Here is a 20,844-nt window from a genome sequence, read left to right as displayed (position 1 = left end):
CATGAATCCGTAGGGGTGGGAGAATAGGTAGGAGGGGAGCCTTAGCCAGTTGGTTTGAAGGAAGGGAAATTGTGGTCTCCCCCTTGTCAGTGATTGACCATTTTAGGGTCAACTTTCAGGATAATGGGTCCTGAAGTGTTGAAAAGAAATACATTGGAGATGGATGACTTACTTCATTGGGTATGGAGCTAAAAGAATTTTAGCTTCATCCTGGTTCCAACTGACTGCCTTTCATATGCTGGTTGTGTTAATAGGTGTTGCTATGGTTAATTATGAGATCACTGAGAAGTTTAAAGATGCTTTACCGACAGGCCCTCCCCCCCCCCCCCACACACACACAGCTGTCCAATAGAGTGAAGACAGGAGCCAGGCTTTAAGGATTTAAGAAGCAAATGGGTTCTTACTGCCCACTCACCTGTGTGCACCCCACTACTTGATGTTCATTTACATGTTTCTTCTTTGTTACTTCAAAATCCTCTTCTACCTCCAGATAAGACAGCATGGATCTCTGCCCAAGTGCAGCTTTTTAAATGTCAGGAACTCTGTTTTATTTGGATCATTTCAATAAAGCCTTGGGAAGCTCTAACTCCCTCTCCTCCTCAGTCAGCTGCCATCCTTCAGTGCAAAGTGATGGCTCATACCAAGCAGCAGACTTTGCACTATTAGGCAGAGCAGGGCTCTTAGAACCCAACACACTGTTGACAGTGTGGCAAGTCAGCGTTCAGGTAGCTTTTAGTGTCAGCTGGAACAGGGATTGATTGGGTGGATGTTGAAGATCCCCAGCATGGGAGCAGAAGGAAACTGGGATTGTAAAATACCTAGTTCAGTACCTGGCACAGAGCAGGTCATTGCTGATACATGGTGGTGGCGATTGCTGCCTGAGGTCTAGTCTCTAGCTCCTTCCTCTCCTGTTCCAGTCCAGGAATCTTGTATGTTTTTTTCCTGATGCATTCTTTATTCAAGTGGCTGCTCTGTGCTCTTAACTCTGAGATCTCTGGCAAATCCCTCCCACTCTCTGGATCTATGTGCCAAGGGTGTAGGACTAAGCATGGGGGATTTTATGAAGATCCACAGATAGCATGCAGGGGGCCTGTGAATCCCTCAAAACCATGACCAAAGCTGTCATGGGTTGTGGGAAGCACTGGTGACTGTAGTTAGTGAAGAAGCATTGTCCATCGGGACTCTCTGATGCCTCCGAATATTCTCTGATAGCAGTTACTCTGTGTCCTAAAGTTGGAACATGTTCTTCATGGTTCACAAGATGATTGTAGGTGGTACTTGGGTACATTTGTTATATTACTTGGTATGTGATTATTTTAATGTCTAAAAAACACTAAAATGGATATTTCATCATTATTTCTTTGGAGGAGGCTAAGTGTTACTTTTAAAAAAGGTGACTTAAATGAGCAATAGCACAGAGGTTGGTTGATGCCTAAGTTTGAGCAACAGTGATCTCTCACAAGCCCCACCTGGTACAAAGAGAGGAGATGAGTCTCAGAGGAGCAGAGAGAAGGCCATAAGGAAGCTGATAGTAAACTTTGGAGAATAACTCATTGTTCCTTCTATCTATCCTGATAAGACAATTCTCTATCAGCTGGAGAAGTTTCTGATCCTCTCTAAAGTCTCCTCCAAGAACACTGTCCCAGCCAGGCCAGGCAGGAATCCTGCCCAGAGAGTTTCCACCTGGGCCACTTTATGGACAATGCCTGAAGAGAGGCTTTCATTGAGGGAAGAGGAGAAACACTGAGGAAAAAAGTCACATCTTTTATCCACATGATCCTTCAATTTTGAGAAGTACTTCTCATATTTTAATGTTTCTGAAATTGGGATGCATCTTACAAAGTAGTGTTCTCTTAAGTTCTAGATAGCTATTACCTTGCCAAAAAGCTGTTATTAAATGGATAGTAGCTTAGAATGGAAATAGGGTTCCTATTTTTTTCCTGCCTCCCCAAGCAATGTAAACTTGGAGTTGGAACTTGTAATAAATATGTGAATCAAAAGAGACTTTCTCTTTAAAATAAAAATGCTCATTTCAAGCCATTTGTTAACTCACAAAATGGAAGATTCGTGAATAAGAAGGGGAATGAGTCAGCAAGACAGGTATGGAGATACTAAGCTCAGACCCAGCTTTCTGGGAACCTCCCACCTCCTCCTTCAAATTTATAAATCCTATGAATTCATTTAGTTTTCCCAGAGTTGTGCCCTGCAGAACCTTCTGGAACTTAAAAGAAGTCTGAATGGTAAACGTGGAGGGGGAAGGATGAACCAGACTGCATAGGTTCAAGCAGACTTCACTGTACTGTGGAAGATTCTTGACTCTCCCATATTCCATTTTTGTAGGAAGAGAGCCCTTTGGTGCACTTTTCTAAATGGTGAGCTTGAGGTGGATTAGAAACACTTGATTAGACTTCACAAATGAGCATTTTTTATGGGCCATTTTTGTTCTAGCTGCAGTGGAGATGGATGGATTGTGACTCTTGGTCACCAAACCCAGGAAGAGGGAGGGGGTTGGGTAGCAGACACACCCAAAAGGAACAGACCAGCCTTTCTCCAGGAGCCAGGGGTGGTGCTGCCGCATCATTTCGAATGCCAGATAATAAACAACCAGACCTTGGCCTTTAGAAGTCAATGGAATAAATAAACTGGAAAAGGTTGAAGAGAAAAAGCCAACCAACATGTAAGTAGAGGATTATATGGAGCCATTTAAAATTACAAAAAGCAGGCATAACAAGGCAGCAGATGGAATCTGGCCCCACATGGACCTTGCCAAGCTAACTCTGAGAAGCACTGTGTGGAAAGTGTTCTCTTTATGTCCCCTGAAGCATTCATGGGGTTTCCTAGCCAAGTTCTCAGGCTGTTTCTATGGCGCTTACAAAGAAAAAGAGTATAGCAGTGGTGATGTGTCCCCTCCCTTCTCATTCTGGGTCCTCTTCGTGGCCTCGTGAAATAAATCTCTGGTTCAAATGAGACTGTTAATAAAAAGTGCTGTGGGGGCAGGGGATGCTGACTGCTTGTGATTTTTCACACACAAAAAAGGAGAATGTCTCTAAGAGTAAACGGTGTTTATTTTTTTGTTGATTTTTTTTTCAATCAAATGGAATTGCTTAATTAAAAAAAACTTATCTCTTTTCTCTTTAAATACTACAGACAACCTCATTTTACCTCAGCAGACACCTAGGAACAAAACACTGGACCCACCAGAGAAAACCGGGCAATAAAAGCATCAGAAATTCAAGTCAACTATGGAGAATTAGTGTTAGCTGGCAGCTCTCAATTCTAAACACAAGTGTCTCAGAACCTATTGGGTTTGACAAAAGTCTCTTAGAACTGGGGATCTGGGAAAGTTGGACTCTTTTTAATTCTATTCCAATTGTTTTCTGCATAGGGAAATTAATGTCAATGCATCAAATGAAGACCAAAAGAAACATTTAAAAACATGTTTGACTAGTATTCAGTATGTGAGATTATTAAGTAATAACTTGTCCTCCTAGTTAACCTTGTCCTGGAATATATATAGGTTATTTGTAGCCGCCACTGCTATAATATTTTCTGAAGGATGCCAAGCTGTATGCAAGATCTTTTTGCTAAAGTCCAGACTGTCAACGCTGATCTCGTCTTTTCTTCGCTTGCCCCCCACGCACACTTTTCGCGGTTTTAGAATAGCCCGGGGTTTGCTGTTTTCCCTCGAGGCCTCAAGGGTGACATCACGCTTGGTGTTTCTGTCGAACATCCTGAAGAAGTTGTTGTAGGAGCCTGTCATGATGACGCTGCAATGTAGAGAGGAAATAGGGAGTGACTGAATGCTCTGGAGAAAGGCAGTAACCTATCCCCATTGTGTCTTTCTGGAGCTAATGGTGTTACATCATGGGCAGCTTATGACACCCTAAGTTTTATGAAAAACCAAAAACCCAAACAGGCTCAACAGTGTGACTGTGGTTTAAGTCCTGAATCACTAAAAGCAACAAGCTCTTTGATTGATTGGCAAATGGAGGGCTGTGATAATCCTCCTTGGTAATTCTGTTGGATAGATCCCTTATCTGGGTCTGTAAATGAGTCTGGTGGTTTTAATCATACCAGCCCTACCTCCCTCAGCATTGTGAGGCTGGAGTGAGGTCGTGACAGGAGGAACACTTCGGAAACTTTGTAGTAGTGGGGCCTCCATGCTGCCCAAGCTCCAAGGCTGTCCCCAGTCAGTCGGCATGGTGGGAGAAACCCTGAGCGTATAGTGCACTGACCCGTGTGCGTCCTCCCTCTGCTGAGAGCCAGCTCTCGATTTAGCCTTGCCAGAAAAGTTACCTAAAAAGTGGATGTCATCATGGTTTCCCTCAGGAAGAGAGTAAACAAATTCAAATTTTAAAAGGACTTGGGAGGGGAAAGAAGCCTTGCCAGTGGATTCACAGATGGCTTCCATGTTTTTATAAGACCTCTCCATCCTCAGGTGTATTGACGATTTACTGAGAGCAGTGACTGCCAAAGCCTTCCAGATGCAAGGGACGGAGTCTTTACTGGTGACAGGCTGAGAGGGGGATAATGCTGCCTCAGTAACATCCCACAGGGGCTGCCCCTGGACAGGCTGGCTTGGCCTCATTTCTGGGTGAAGCCCTGATGGTCTGGTTAGACTGGGAGAGGATACACCTCATTGGTGTTCACATGGCATGAGTGCATAGACAGGGGAGGGGGAAGCTGAGAGCATGGGGCCACAGCCAGGGGAGATAGGTTTTTACGAACTGGATCAGCTGTGTCAGGCAAATCGATCAATGGCTAGATTCGGTTACTCTGGCCCAGGGAATGGATGTTGTGAAATGTGTTGGTCTCTGTAGTAGAATAAGCTGTTGTTACCTTATCAGGAAGGGTGCAGAATGCTTGACCGCCGCAGTCTCATCTTGCCTTACGTTATCCCCGAGGGGGGGGGGGGACTTACACATGAGCACAGGTGACGAGCACAGTGTCACGCTGCGAGGAAGTGACACACTCAGGCCTCCAGCCCACATGTGCCTAACTAACCCCAGGGCCTAGCACTCAGCCACTTGGCCTCATGGCTTCCCATGAACTGCCATTTGCTGGCCCCACCATCACTTGACCTGCTTTCAAACAGAGTCCTTCCTATTTATTTTTGTGTTTTTAAAACTCCAAACCTTATCTGAACCAAGAATTTTCTTGGTTATGGAAAGAAACTGTGACGTTATGAAAAAACAATGCTGACTTAAGATTCAAACTGAAAACTTCTTACTTTTGTCTCTACTACATACTAGCTCCTGAGCTGGAGAAGGTTACTTGACCTGGCTGAGCCTCAGTTTCTGCAACTATAAAATGGGTATGATGAAAACAACCTTGTCAGATTGTGGTCAGGATTCTAGAACATGATGTGTGAGGGGGTGACGCATAAGTACTTACTGAGTCTGGGTTAAGAGAGGTTATTGGAACAGTAACAAATAGGACACATCTATTAATCAACAATGAAAAAGTAAATTCTATATGAATCAATGTATTGATACAAATATACAAATAATGTAAAACACTTCCCCCTGGGGAGCTTTTGTTTCTACATCACAGCTGCTCCGTTGTCTCTTCCCTCTGCCTAATACCAAATGGGTGCTGCGACTTGGGTCCTCTGACATGTGGTGACTCTTGCCAGGCCTGCTACGTGGAAGGCACATTTTGGTTCACTGACAAAGCAGGCCGAATAATGGTCAGAAAAGCTTGTTTTTACAAAAAGCTCGAATCTGAGTGCCTTGCCATGACCAAATGGAGTGCTTCCAAACACTAGTGTGGGCGCCGCATTCCTCAACAAACTAAATCAGCTCCTAGTAGCCTGTACTTCATGTTGGAAGTCGGGGAATCATCTGTATTTGTCAAACTAAAAATGAACCATTAGAAGGTAATATGAAGTATGGTTGAAATAAAAGGCCTTAAAACAATAATAAATCATTTTGAGGGGATATGATAAATGAGGCCAACTAGAATTCAGCTAACCAATGACCAGGGGCTTTGGCCGGGTACACCAGAAGTGGTCAGGGATAATTTTCGACCTAGAAAGTACGCTCGGCAATAATCTGAGCTACTTAGGTTGGAACTTGGGAGGTGGATTGTTAGTGTTACTCATTTCAGCCATGTTGATGTAGCTCTGGTATGTAAAACAGGATTTTCTCGCTGATGTTACACACTCACCTGTGCCAGTCCTGTAAGAGGACTCGAGGGTCTCAACACATGGTGCCCTTCATTTCAGGTCTGAGCTCAAGGGAAATCTGGTGACCCATACAGTGGACTCCTACCAGGGCTAGGGGCCTGATTTTCATCCCCCTTTGGCTGTGACCTCCTTAGGATCAGTTGCCCAGGGCCTCGGCAAGTACACGACCCACCTTTTGGAAGGTTCCCTAGCCACACAGCCTTTCTTACCTGTCTGACCCATTCCACACACACTCAAATTTATCAAAAATGCAGTCATTTTCATAGAGGGAGCACAACTTGCTGCGGAGGTAGTCATGCACCTGTTGGGGAAATAAATCAAGAGGGTCAGTTATTATTTTTAAAAATGATTATTTCTGTGAAGACCTCTTCTTCTGATGTGAGCTGTTAATTCGTCCAGTGGCCCAGGTCTGAATCCAGGCTGGGCTCTCTTTAGACAGGGGATATTAGGATGGATTGATGAGCTGCTTATGTGGTGAGTGTGGATTAAAAAACTTTGCTGAATTAGCTAGTGGCCTATAGAAGGGCCCAGAAGGTGGTACAGTCCCCTTTTCTAAACTGATTTGCTAGTAGGCATTAGAGGACACCATTCATTGCATCTTTAACTCAACACACGTCTATTGCCTTCCTACTATGAGCTTGGGCTAGGCAGTGAACACAATAGCCTTTGTGTGTTTTCTTCCAGTGTGGAGGCAGATGAACATTCACATGGGCCTTTTATTCTGAGAAAGGTGAGGAGACCTCACAGAAAGGATCACTGAGCTGTGTTGCGATAATGTAAGCCAGCAAATGCAGGGAGGTTCGTTATAACCTGCTGACAGATGATGGTTTGGATTTGGCGAGAGCAGTGGTGGGAAATGGTGAACTTTCCAGGCATGTTTGCAGGGAGACCCGATAGGACTCGTGGATGATGCACCTGTGAAGTACGAGAGAAGGGGAATCAAGATGGCTCCTCGACCTTTCTCTTGAGAAAGTGGAAGGATGGAGTTGCCATTTGTGTTTTTGGGTATGATCATTTGGAGATGTCCATGCAGGTAGAGCTGCCGAGGAAAGTCTGACGTAAAGGCTGCATCCCTGAAGTATGTAGCATTTCTCCCATTGGCATTTTAAGAAGCAAGGTTATTAGCTGAGAGTGAGGAAGGGCAGGAGAGGCTTAGGAATCAATGCTGCAATTCTGGAAGGCACTGGGGCCCCATGAAATTGTTGGATGTGAATTTTATATGAGACTGTCAGCACAGTTGGGTCATTCATCCCATGTTCGATGAGATGTTTTGGATATTGAAAAGCTCTCTGAGTCATTTGGACAGTGAAAGTATAACTGCAAATGGCCGCTTGCAGTCTTGGGCTTTGTCAGGGTACCTACTTCACTGCTTTGGTGACAAGAGAATCCATGTGTGGCATTTGATAACTCTGCTGTAGCTGAACTTATTGTCCTTCCTTCTCCTGCCATGTTTTGGGCATCCTGGACGTGGTACAAGTCTGATGTAAAAGGCCATTTCTGTTTGTAGGGCTGAAGACCTCTAGTGATTGTTAAGAGTCTTTTGAGCAAAGAAGCAGAAGAGAGTCTGAGGGCAAAAATAGGATTGATTCTTGATCCTGACCAGGGTTTGGCAAACCTCTTCTATAAAGGGCCAGAGAGTAAATATTTATGCTTTGTGGGCCATATGACCTTGCTGGCAAACTCTCAGCTCAGCCCTTGTAATGTGAAAGTAGCCATACGTAATACATAAACAAATGAGTGGTGGGGTTGTATTCTAACAGAACTTTATTTACAAAAACAGGTGGGGGACAGGATTAGCCTCTGGGTCATAGTTTTGTTACTGAGGTCTTTGATGCCTTTTCTGGACTTGTCATTGACTTGTTTCTAGGTTCTTTGTCACAGAGGAAATAGAAGCCTGGGGCAATGGAAGCTAAATTTGTTGTTCCAGTGTAGGCACACCTCGGAGATATTGTGGGTTCCAGACCACTGCAATAAGGTGAATATCATAACAAAGTGAGTTAAATAAACTTTTTGCTTTCTTCGGGCATGTGAAGGTTATGATTACGCTATAGTCTATTAAGTGTGCAATAAATCTCCTTATCTAAAAAAAACAATATATATACCTTAATAAATACTTAATGGCTAAAAAATGCTAAACATGAGATTTCCAGAGAGTTGTCCTCTTTAGTAGTAGTAGGTCCTGCCTCAGTGTTCATGGCTGCGGCAATTTCTTAAAATAAGACAATAAAGTTTGCCATATTGATGGACTATTTCTTTCACAAATGATTTCTCTGTAGCATGTGATGTTGTTTGATAGCATTTTACTCACAGCAGAGCTTCTGTCAGAATGGGAGTCAATTCTTTCAAATTCTGCTGTTGTTTTATCAATGAAGTTTATGGGATCATCTGAATCCTTTGTTGACATTTCCACAGTCTTCCCAGCATCTTCACTGGTAGTAGATCCCATCTCAAGAAATCATGTTCTTTGAACTCCACATCCTTTGAAGTTTTATCATGAGATTATGGTGACTCAGTTCCATCTTCAGGCTCCACTTGATATTTCCATCACATCTGCAGTGATTTTTCTCCACTGAGGTCTGGAACCCCTCAAAGTCCTCCCTAAGGTCTGGAATAACTTTTTCTAAACTCCTGTGAATGCTGATGTGTTGGCTTCTTCCCAGGAGTGACATATGCTCTGAATGGCATATACTATGTTAGATTCTTTCCAGAAGGCTTTGCATTTACTGTGCCTGCATCCATCAGAGGAATCACTTATCTAGGACAGCTATAGCCTCATAAAATGTATTTTTTCAATAATAAGACTTGAAAGTCAAAATTGGAGTCAACCCTTTCAAACCCTCCTGCTGCTTTATCAGCTGTGTGTGAGAGTCTAAATTTGTGTTACTATATATGAAAACAACATTAATATCACTGTCCATCTACATCAGAACTTTTGGGAGATAGGGTACACTGTCAATGAGCAATAATACTTTTAAAGGAATCTTTTTTTCTGAACAGTAGGTCTCAACAGTGGGCTAAAAACACTCAGTAAACCACGTTGTAAACAGAGAGCGTGCTGTCACCCAGGCTTTGTTGTCCCATTTGTAGAGCACAGGTGAGTATATATAGCATATTTCTTAAGGGCCCTAGGATTTTCAGAATGGTAAATGAGCTCTGGATTCAACTTAGTCACCCACTGCATTTGCTCCTAACAAGAAAGTCAGCCTGTCCTTTGACGCCAGGTATTGACTTCTCCTCTCTAGCTATAAAACTCCTTGATGGTATCTTTTTCCAAAGAAGGTTGTTTCTTCTACATTGAAAATATGATGCTTGGTGTAGCCACCTTCATGAATTATCATGCCTGGATCTTCTGGATAACTTGCTGTCTCTTCTGTATCAGCACTGGCTGCTTCAGATGTACTTTCGTGTTCTGCAGCTGGCTTCCTTCCTTAAACCTCCTGAACCAACCTGTCCTAGCTTTAATCAATCTTTTCTTCTGCACCTTCCTCATCTTTCTTACCCTTGACAACATTGAAGAGAGTTAGAGCCTTGATCTGGATTATACTTTGGCTTAAGGGGATGTTGGGCCTGGTTTCATTTTTCTCTCCGGACCACTCATGTGTTTGCTGGAGTAGCACTTTTAATTCCCTTCAAGTACTTTTCCTTCAACATTCACACCCTGGCAAACTGTTTTGTGTAAGAGGCCTACCTTTCAGCCTACCTTGCTTTTTGCACAGCTTCCTTGCTGTGCTTAATCATTTCTAGTTGATGACTGAAAGTGAGAGATGTGGGACTCTTTCTTATGTATGAACACTTTGAAGCCATTGGAGGGTTATTGCCTGGCCTAATTTCAACATTGTTGTGTCCAGGGAATATGGAGGCCAGAAGAGAAGCAGAGAGATGGGGAAAGGCTGGCAGGCAAACATACACACACACATCATATATTCCTTAAGCTCACCATCTTACATGGGCACAGTTTGTGGCACCCCAAAACAATTATGATAGTAATGCCAAAGATCATGCAACACAAATCATCATAACATATGATAAAGCTTGGAGATGGTAAACATGACACAGAGATGTGAAACGAGCAAATGTGTTGGAAAAAAGGCACTGGTAGACTTGGTCAATGTGGGGCTAAAACAAACCTTCAAATTTTTTTAAAGGCAGTATCTGGGAAGTGCGATAAAATGAGACATGCCTATACTCTAGTTTTCCTACTTTTTGGAGAAAAATTTGAGCCAAATAGCTCCTTATTTTCAGCCTTATCTCCATGCTACTCATTCCTCTGATGTGGTATAGAGCACTTTGCAGAGAAGGCACGGATGCGGAGTGTTCTGAGAATGGAGAAACTGGTTTTGAAAACACATGGTTAAGCAGTTTCTATGATACAGAACTTCTCAGAATCCTACAATGGTTGGGAACTGCAAAGCTCTAAGAAGGGGATAGATGATTATTTTCACTGTAATTAGTGTTAGAAAAGTATTTCACTGTAATTACTGAAAAATTTTTTTGGTTCAGCCTATACTCTTCTTTATGAACATATCAAAACATGGGTGGTTTGGAAGTGTGGATCCATTAGGAGGAACCACATTGCCCAAAACTATAAATAGTTCTTGAAAGACAAAAGTCAGGAGGGATCCAAAGGAAAATCTGGTCTGAACTAATACTTTCTCCTCCTCAACAGCTAAATTTTGGGCTGTTCCTACTGCTTTGGCTTCAAGTCCTCTATAGAAAGAGAACATTGAATATGAAGGTATGTTATCTTTATGTTGTGTTGCTAAAACAGGAAAGAAAACCTGAGGCAAACAAGATGGACCAACCTCCATCAGAGAAGAGAAGGTTAAGAACATTCATTAGAAACATCTAATATACAGAGCAAGAGACAACTTAAGATTCACCCAATTTGATGTTTTCTTCATGTTCTAACTATTTGTTGTCCATGTTCCTATTGTGTATGGCTTTCTTGACACTAAACTGAACCTCTCAACATAGAGTTTCTTAAATCATGAACTCATGGAAGCCTGGTGTTGTACAGTTAATGGACTGCTCATGAGGCCCAGCAAGAGTCAACTCTATTGGTTGGTTCTTACATTTCAGGGGTTGACAAACTTCCCTTGTGAAGAGTCAGCAGGTATTTTAGGGTTTGTGGGCTATAATGTCTCTGTCACAACCACTCAACTCTGCCACTGTACTGTGAAAGCAACCAAGGACAATATATGCATGATCAGATGTGGCTGTGTTTCAGTAAACCTTCTTGTACTGAAACAAATGGAGGCTAGATTTGGCCCACCAGCCACAGTTTGCCAACCCCTGTTCTGTAGGAAAACTTGAAAATAGCTAATTATAGATAAGTCTACAATTTGTTATTCCTGGAAAGATGCTTGAGACCAGTTGATGCATGTATGAAAATACACAGCAGGAACATTACTTATTTCACTCCCCAGGGAAGGTATTAGTAACTGATGATGGAATTATTTCCCTATGGGCCAGCCCTCACAGTCTTTTTCAACAGTGTTCTAGGAATTCAGAGTTTATTTACCATCTTTGATACATTAAAATTTTTATATAGCATATGAATTTAAATTGCTTTGAAATATGCTATGTAAAGTTGAAATAAACTTTTGTAACACTGCATTTCAATACATGTGCTAGGATACCTATTTCATAGCCTTTGACAAAGAACACTTCCACATCTACCAGTAGCTGAACTTGGTTTGAGAAGCAGGCTCTTAAAATGCTTATTATTCCATGTCACAGCTCACTGTGTTCTAAAACTAGCTTTGTTCTTAAAGCCTTTCTCTAAAATGAAAGTGCTAATTGCTCCTGCCACCGAAGAGCCTAAATCCAGTTTTCTCTAATCCAGGCTTGCCAGCAGACTACACCCCTGTCAACACCACCCACTCAGGTTCTACTCGACACTGCCCTCTGTTTGGTATGGAGTTCGGAACACTAGATGTTTGTCTGTGTAGTTGGAAGGTGACGTTCCAGTTGGCTCTAGGCCTGGGCTGAAGGTAAGAGCCTGAAGGTAAGTGCTGTGAAGCGGGGCCCTGAAGTCTGGAAGGATCTAGGGGACAGTAAGACTCCAAATATATAGGGCAGGTTATTTCAACCACAAGCTATCTCAATTACATATGTTGTCTTCATTTCTGGCCCCCAAACCTTCTCATAGGACCTTGTGTTACTCACAGTTGGTCAAAGTCCTGGGGGGTCCTCAATCTTCTCTCTGAATTTCTTCTGAAAGGTTGGCTTCTTCTGTGGCCACAGTAGTAGCAGGACTTTGGCTCATATGTATCAAGGTGGAGTAGGTGGGCTCCTTGCTGCTCCAGACCATGATTCCTTAGCTCTTCTGAAGAGCTCCCTGCTTTCCCTGAAGACTCGCTGCTGTCTACCTTGTTAGAGTCAGCAACAGTTCTGAGTCCCTCTGCCACATCCCTTGAGGCAATTGTAACACCCAGAGCCCCTGCCATCATTCTTCTGGTCTCTCAGTTACTTGGCCTCATCATTTTAAATGGTTTTTTTCTTTACCTCCTTGGTCTTTATGAGACTTGCCATGATTGTTAAGTGTACCTGTTTAACAAGTACTACTCTATTGCTACTTCCTACCTTTTTAGTTCACTCCCTTTACTATCTTGATTCCATTAAGTCTTTAAATCCATTTTCCTGTCTACTTTTCTTCACCTAGTATTTCCCTCCTTACTACCTGAGGTTTAGTGGTCCATCCATCATTATAATCACACCCTTAGTATGTACCTTCAACAAATTTGACTTTATCTCTCCTTCCATTGTACTCAAGTGGATCCTTGAGCAACTCTACAACACAACTCAGTCTTAGATTTACAAACCTCCTGACTTTGATGGATGGATTATCCATCTTCCCATCTAAGACCAATTCTGCAGTGGAGCTGTTCCATCTTGCTTCCCTCAAGCACTTAGCTGCTTGAATTATTCTTTCTCTACTGGCTTATTCCCATCAGCATAAAGTATGCTGTGATACACTTTCCTTATGCCTATATCCCATTCCAGATACCACTCCATTTCTCGGTTGCCCTTCAAACTAAAATTTCTTGCAAGAGTTATCTGTACTCATTGCACTCACATCTTCCATTTATAGTCTCTCTTGAAATCCACGCAAATCAGACCTTCATTACTACCACTCACCTCCACTTCTATCCATTGGCCTATTTTCTATCCATTCCTATTTGATTTAGCAACAGCATTTAGTAGTTAGTGTTTCCTTCTCCTTGAAATAGTCTCTTTGGCTCCCAGAACATTCCTCCTAGTTTGCCTTTTCTTAACCTGTAAATATCAGGTTCCCAGGGCACAGTCCTGACCTTTTCTTTTCTTTAAGCTAAGATATACCCAAACTCCAACTGAGCTGCCTACTTGAAGTTTCTGGATGTTTATTTGGCCCAAAATGTCCCAAACAAAATTCTCGATTTCCTCATCTGCATAAAATGGCACTGCCATTTTCCTAATTGGGCAGGATAAAAAAAACCTCGTTTCCTCTTATATCACATATCCAATTTGTTGTCAACTGCTATTGATTTTACAAGATTTTGGCCACTTCCATTCGTCACAAGCTCATCTGAGCTACTCTCAGCCTTTGCCAGAATGTTGCAATAACTTCTTTACTGTTGTGTTTGCTACTATGTCCCCCTATAGGCTCTCCTCCCTAGCATAGCCAGAATGTGCTGGTCAATGATGAAAATGTTCTGGAATGGGATAGTGGTGAGGGTTCCACAACTTTGTGAATACATTCACATAGACTTCGAAAGGATGGATATTATGGTATGTGAATTATGTCTCAAGAAAAATAGGTAAGTTAAATCCCTGTCTAGAATTTTTGTACTTCTTTTAATCTAACCCAAAATATCTTTAAAAAGACCAGTTTATTCCTGCCTCTTGATCTTTGCTTCCATTGTGCTCTTACCTGAAATGAACTTCCTCAAATCCTTTCTACCTCAAAACCTGGTCTTCCTCTTCTAAGAAAAAGCCATTCTAAACACTGCACACTGCCTTCTCCTTTGTTCCCTTGGTCTATAAATCTACCAACCATTTAGCCAATGCTTAAGCCAAAAACCTGTGCACACTCTTCTTGATTGCTCTTCTCTTCATATTGAATCAGCAAGTGAAACTCACAGACTCTCCTCCTGCCTCTCCCTCTATCTGCTTGCTGCCAATTCCAGAGCCCCAACTGTCATCATTTCCTCCAAAACCTTTTAATGGTTTTCCATTGTACTCAGCCTGAAGACAAAATAACCTAATGTTCTTTACCAGGGCCTAGATTTCTAGACTTCTTGATATCTTGAATACAGAACACGGGCAGAAGAACTTTCTGAACACACCAGCTATGAACATACTATCCTTCTAACGATATGACTTTTCTGGCTAGCTCCTGTCATTCAAGACTCAGCCTTAGGGTTTCTTTTTGCCAGACTGACCCTCCTTGTGTGTGCTTCCATGCACACAGTACCATCTCTTGCATCAACACCTACTCAGTTCCCTGTTCATCATCTGGCTTCCCCATCACACAGTCAGCTCAAAGAGAGCAGGATCATGTCTGTCTTGTTCACCTCTGTATCTGCAGTATCCATCCCACATCTAAATGGTCAGTAGATAAGGGTTAAATTGAATCCAAGCTCCTCCTTCTGTACCCTTGTCTAAATCCTATAGCAATTGCAGGCTGGACCATTTTATGGAATTTATGATGATGTACTGTCTTTTACTCTTGTGTACTGTAAGCCTTTGTAGGCAGAAGCTGACTTGGAGGTCCACAAAGGAAGTGCCTTATGGAACTATGGGTGGGTGGTGGTCCGTACCTGGTAAGTTTCAATGGGGCGGTTTTCCATGTTGAGATCCCAGACTTTAACGGTCAGATAGTCTCTGGTCATGATATACCTCCCACTGTGGCTGAACTTCACATCCGAAATCGAAGAGATAATTTCAGAGAAAAACGACCTGTTGCTTGGATCTTCGGGCTCTTCAAAAACTGCACAGAAGAAGCAAAACAAGACAAAATGAGCACATCCTTTTCAACTAACTCTACCATGTATGGACCAGCTAGAAAGACAACAGTCTAACTTGGAGTAGAATCTTCAGAATGTGAGTAAGGTACTAATAGAGAACCGTCATCTCCCTGGAAGCAGAAAGTGATTACTGGTTTCTGTATTTTCCTTCTCATGGAAGGACTCACATGGGCCTGTACATTGATGGATCTAGCCCTGAGCATTTCCAAGCTCCAGGTCTATGGATCTACCTCTGTTACACAATTCCCCTGGTCTTTGTGGGTCACCTCTCATATCAAAACTTGGAGTCATCTGAGATGCCTAAAAATATGTTCATGGGTTTTTTTTTTAGATATAAAATTACATAGTGTACAATTTCCTCATTTGAAGTTTATAGTTCATTGTTTTTGTCAGTATAATCACATACTTGTATAAGCATTGCAACAATCTAAATTTCAAACTTTTCATCAACTAACCCTCAAAAATTCCATACCCATTTGCAGTTACTTCTGCTTCCCTACTCCTGCAGCCCTAGGAAATGACTAATCTGTTTTATGGTTGTATGAAATTACCTAATCTGGAAATTTCCCATAAATGGAATTATACAATGTAGGGTTTTCCTGTGACTACTTTCTCCTTTAGTAAACTGTTTCCAAGGTTCATCCATGCTCTAGTGGATATCAGCACTTCATTCCTTTTGATGGGTGAATAATAACTCATTGTATGGATATTCCAGATTTGGTTTATCCATTTATCAGTTGATAAACACTTGGGTGTCTACTTTTTGGCTATTACACATAATGCTGCTATGAACATTCATGCATAAGCTTTTGTGTGGACATTTATTTTTCTATCTCTTCGGTCATGGTTTTTAATAGTGTTGCTTTGCTGAGCCTCAGTCTTGTCTTTTGTGTATATTGTCCCTTTGCTCTGCTATCCAGGCACTTCTTAGTAGCTTCAGCTGATTTCCACTTACACGAATAAAGGCACAGCCCCTCAGTTGGACAACAGAGCCCATCAAAAGTTGTTGTAACATGTCGATCTTGATTTTGAACTTCTCTGGTTCAAATGGAATATATAGAACATAGCTTAGGTATATTTTGAGTGTTCCCATTTCTAGGCCTGATTGTTCTGTCTTCACAGACTGAAATCCCTCTGGGCTCTTACGCCTCATCCTTCGCATACCATCTTTGCCTTAAATGATTTTTTTCACGGAAGCCCCCCACATTTGGTCTGGCCCACTTATTTAACAAGACCTCTGCTGCTCTCACATTGCTATTTAACACTTTGCATGTTTGTCTTACTGCAATTGCAGTGCGAGCTTCTTTTTGGTTTTTCTTTGTACTTAAAGACTTGGGCACAAATGTTCAATAAACATGTGTTGCTTGATTAGAACCAAAGTTAGATAAATGAATGAATTCTTTGCCATCTGCGTGCTCAGCATGTATGATGCACAGTTACAGACATTTGCCCATACTTATTTTTAACCTACAATAATGGCAACTGAGTATGGTTTCACTTAAGTGTTTGTATCACAATCTTAGGCTGAACCAAACACCAGCCTGCAGGTTACTTCGCTAACATATCCTCCAGAGATTTCTCCTTCCTGCTCTACACAGAGTCAGTATCCAATTGTATGTAGAAAACCCACGACTACAATGAGTTCTCTTTCAAACCTTGTTGGAACAGCCAAACCAAAATCGTAATTTTCACCTAACCATGTAAGAGAACAACAAAAAAACCCTCATCAATCAGAACTGAACTTGAGAATTAAGCCAGTGAAACAGAAAAACCTCTCGGATTTTGATCAAGCATTAATGAAGGCCCCTGGCCTTGAAAACTAGATTTTCACATTAGTTTCCCTTCAAGGGAATCTCATTTGGACTGGGCACTTAGAAACGTCAGGCAAGCTCCATGCCAACATCTCAATAGACAAGCAGGAGCCCGGAGACTTGGTCATCTCCACCTGATGCACCTGCAGTCAATGGGAAGGGATAAGCGGACCTACTCTGGAGTCCATCAATTTCTGCCTCTGTCACTTACCAGCTGTTCACATTTTATTTACTATGCCGAGATTCAGTTTTCCCAGCTGCAGAAGGGGGATGCATATTGCTCGGAACATATGATTGACACATTGTAGGTTCTCAATAAATGTCAGGAGCTATTTTTATCCTCATTAGCATGCCCTGCTTCTCCATCAGCCAATCATATTTTATTTGAGACTGAGACTCTGGGACTGAGGACTACAGAACTTGTGGGCTATTTAAATGACATAAAGAATGTTTACAAGGTTATACCTAGCAATCTGTTCTCCACACATGTGGCCTACTGGGATGCCACTGTAGCAACCTTGTAAGGCCCGAAAATGACAGCCCCAGAAGATGGAGGTGAGATGAAAGATGACAATGCTTTCATCAGCCCACTACCCATTCTTATGTACGACACAGAGGGCAGGCTATAGGTAATGTAATGGCCAGCATAGCACTTGGCACCTTATACCATGTGTATGCATATCCAAGTCTCAATTTTTTTAAATGTTTTTATTCATTTTTGAGATGGAGAGAGACAGAGCATGAGCAGGGGAGGGGCAGAGAGAGAGAGAGAGGAAGACACAGAATCCGAAGCAGGCTCCAGGCTCTGAGCTGTCAGCACAGAACCCGATTGGGGGGCTTGAACTCACAAACTGTGAGATCATGACCTGAGCTGAAGTCCGATGCTTAACTGACTGAGCCACCCAGGTGCCCGCATATCCAAGTCTTAATACCAAGTTGATGACTTACTTTCATTCATTCAGCAGCAACACTGAATAGTACTGATAATTACTGCTGACAGGGAGCTTACTACATTCCAGGCCCTGTGCTTTATATGCTTTATCTCATTTAATCCTCACACTAGTTCTCTGACATAGAAACAATAATTGTTTCTTTTACAGATGTGAACAACTAAGGCAGAGAGAGTTTGTGTCACCAGGGGACAATACAGCTAGACTGAGGTACAGCTGCACTTTGCACTCAGATCTCGCTGACTTTCAAGTCCTTGTTCTTAACCATGAATCAATTCTGCCTAGTGTCATGTACAAGGCCTTATTTTAGTAGCTGTAAGAAGGTAACCAGGGTAGAATCTACATAGAATCACCAAATCACCAAGCAGAAAGGCTCTTTTCCCACTAATGATGACACTAAATATTTTAAATTGTGTATTAACTAGAGGACAGTGAGTGGAGGGGCTCTTAATGATGCTTGGTCCTATTCTATCCTTTTTATAAAGCCAAAGTCCTCAAAAGAAAAAACTCATTCCCAATATTTATGAAACACAGTTTCTACACAACGGGCTCATGGGTTCAAGCCTTACACCATCATCCGCAATTACAGGTTGGGGACCTCAGGACTTTGTATGACCCTGTGTACATGTCTACACCACAAGAAGCCCAGACCCTCAGGCCAGCTCTAGCCCTTGCATTATTATTTTTTTAAAGTTTATTTTGAGAGAGACAGCGCAGGTGGGGGAGGAGCAGAGAGAGGGACAGAGAGGATCTCTGTGCTGACAGCAGTGAGCCTGAAGCAGGGCTCGAACTCAAGAACTGCAAAATCATGACCTGAGGTGAAGTCAGATGCTTAATCAACTGAGCCACCCAGGCACTCCTCACCCATGAATTCTAATGTCTGTAGCCTGTCAGCAGTGAGGCAACCCCTCCTCCCACTGCCCCATTCCTCCAGTTTATATGCATTGGCCTTTAATATATTTTGTGTCTCCTAATACGTAAGGTCTATGAGGGGAGGGAGTTTTGTCTGTTTTGTCCTGCCATATTCCTTGAAACCTAGGACATACTCAGTAAATACGTTAGATGAATGGATATTGACAACTCATTTTAAGTCTTACAGGAAAATAATACTTATTAATTCAACAGGTCCTGAAAGGAACCTATCAAAGCAATGCTTTATTCACCTCAAATTTGTTTCAATTCCTTGAAAAGTATGAAAAAATATATTCCATAGGAAGTCATCTGTAATTCAAGGTTTTCACTAATTCACCCTGAACAATTACTTGTCAGCTACTTAAGTGTCTTTGATATGCAATGACACATGTGCAGAGTACTTAGTACATTACCTAGAACATACAAATAAAAACCATGTGTTGTTGGATGAACACAGGCCAGGCCCTGTACTACATACCAAGGACACAAGGAACAAGATAGATGCAGTCCTACTCTCATGGAACTCACAGGCCAGAGGAAGAAACACATATTAAACAATCACACAAATTTAGTTATAGACATGAATAAGTGAGATTTTACTGCATTATCAGAGGGAAAGAAAGGAGCTAGTGGAATACGAACGGAACATCACTGTGTGGTCCATGTAATTTACTAAACACATGATGCAAAAGGATCCAGTGCTTGAGTATTTCTCTTGGTAACCTCTGGCTTGGCATTAAACGTCCTGCTGACCTGGGGGCGCCTAGGTGCTCAGTCAGTTGAGCATCCAATTCTTTTTTTATTTTTTATTTTTTTAATATAATTTATTGTCAAATTGGCTTACATACAACCCCAGCGCTCATCCCAACAAGTGCCCTCCTCAATGAGCATCCAATTCTTGATTTCAGCTCAGGTCATCATTTCAGGATCATGGGATCCAGCCCCGCATCAGGCTCTAAGCTGAGAGTGGAACCTGCTTGCGATTCTATCCCCCCTCCCCCTACTCCTACTAGTGCTTTCTCTGTCTAAAAAAAAAAAAATTCTGCTGACCTACATGGTTTCCAACTAGCTTCTAAAACACAAAGACATCAGGAGCAGGAAAGAAGAGACCTGTGATGGAGAGAAGAACTTTGCTCCCTTGGTGAGGAAACACTTTTGATGACAATCCTAATAGTCCAGACTGAGGCACTGGGCAAGTGTCAGATTTGCCAACAGGGAGCTAGTGTGTCAGAGACCCCAATGACAACTGCCAACAGTAATGACATCTATCATTTCTTGGTCCTCATGCTTTGCACACCTTATCCCATTTACTGCTCAAACTTTTAAGGGAGATATTCTCCCTATCCTTATTGATGAGATAGACCAGAATAGGCTGAGTAGCTTGCTCAGGATCACACAGCTAGTGAGCAGTAGATACAGGCTTTACTATTACACTGTCTCCACAATCAGGCCTTCCCTCATTCTGTCAATATCATTTCTCTCTAATGTTCTCTCTGATGGGCTCTCTAATGTTCCATATGCCCATGTGAGCTCCCACTTCTGTGCCTCGGCTCCTCCTTATCTCCTCAGGTACCCATCAAACCATCATGGGATACTGGAAAGGACATCAGCCTGGGAGGGGAGGATGCTGTTGGAATCCAGGCTGGACACAAATTAGCCACTAATAATACCTACTCTCTGTTACACTGGGTGCTTTGCATATATTAACCTACTTAGTATTCACAGGTATTATTTCCCTTTTGGACAATCAGTCTGGTCAGTCAACTCAGGCATGGATCCTACTGTTGGTAGGAGGCAAGACAAGGATTTTCACTTGGTCTGTTCCCAGCCTATGCTTTTAACCTCTGATCTGCCTCTGATTTCAATGGCTGGACCACTCTCAGCTCTGTGGAACTATTTTCTTGTCTGTAATGTGAGTCAGGATTGTCTACCACGTGCTTCCCACCTCTCAGATGGTAAGATCTATGAATTCCAGT

The 20,844-nt window shown here is 42.3% G+C and overlaps 1 protein-coding gene across 11 annotated transcripts in view; it reads right to left on the bottom strand.

Moving 5' to 3' along the window:
* Positions 1-3,047: 3,047 nt before the first annotated feature.
* Positions 3,048-20,844, bottom strand: part of PPP2R2B (protein phosphatase 2 regulatory subunit Bbeta) — a 509,803-nt gene continuing 492,006 nt past the window's right edge. For all 11 annotated transcript variants that reach the window (XM_019414213.2, XM_019414214.2, XM_019414211.2 and 8 more), the window contains 3 exons: positions 14,989-15,158; positions 6,397-6,488; positions 3,048-3,767 (listed from right to left, as the gene is read on the bottom strand). In XM_019414213.2, the coding sequence (XP_019269758.1) occupies positions 3,488-3,767; positions 6,397-6,488; positions 14,989-15,158 (542 nt within the window). In that variant the 3' untranslated portion in view covers positions 3,048-3,487. The remainder of the gene's footprint in view (positions 3,768-6,396; positions 6,489-14,988; positions 15,159-20,844) is intronic.

This window comes from Panthera pardus, unplaced genomic scaffold (genome assembly GCF_024362965.1).
Source record: "Panthera pardus isolate Hobbes unplaced genomic scaffold, ASM2436296v1 HiC_scaffold_2, whole genome shotgun sequence".
NCBI lineage: Eukaryota > Metazoa > Chordata > Mammalia > Carnivora > Felidae > Panthera > Panthera pardus.
The sequence above is the reverse complement of the archived record's forward strand: the minus strand, read 5'-3'. Positions and strand labels throughout refer to the sequence as shown.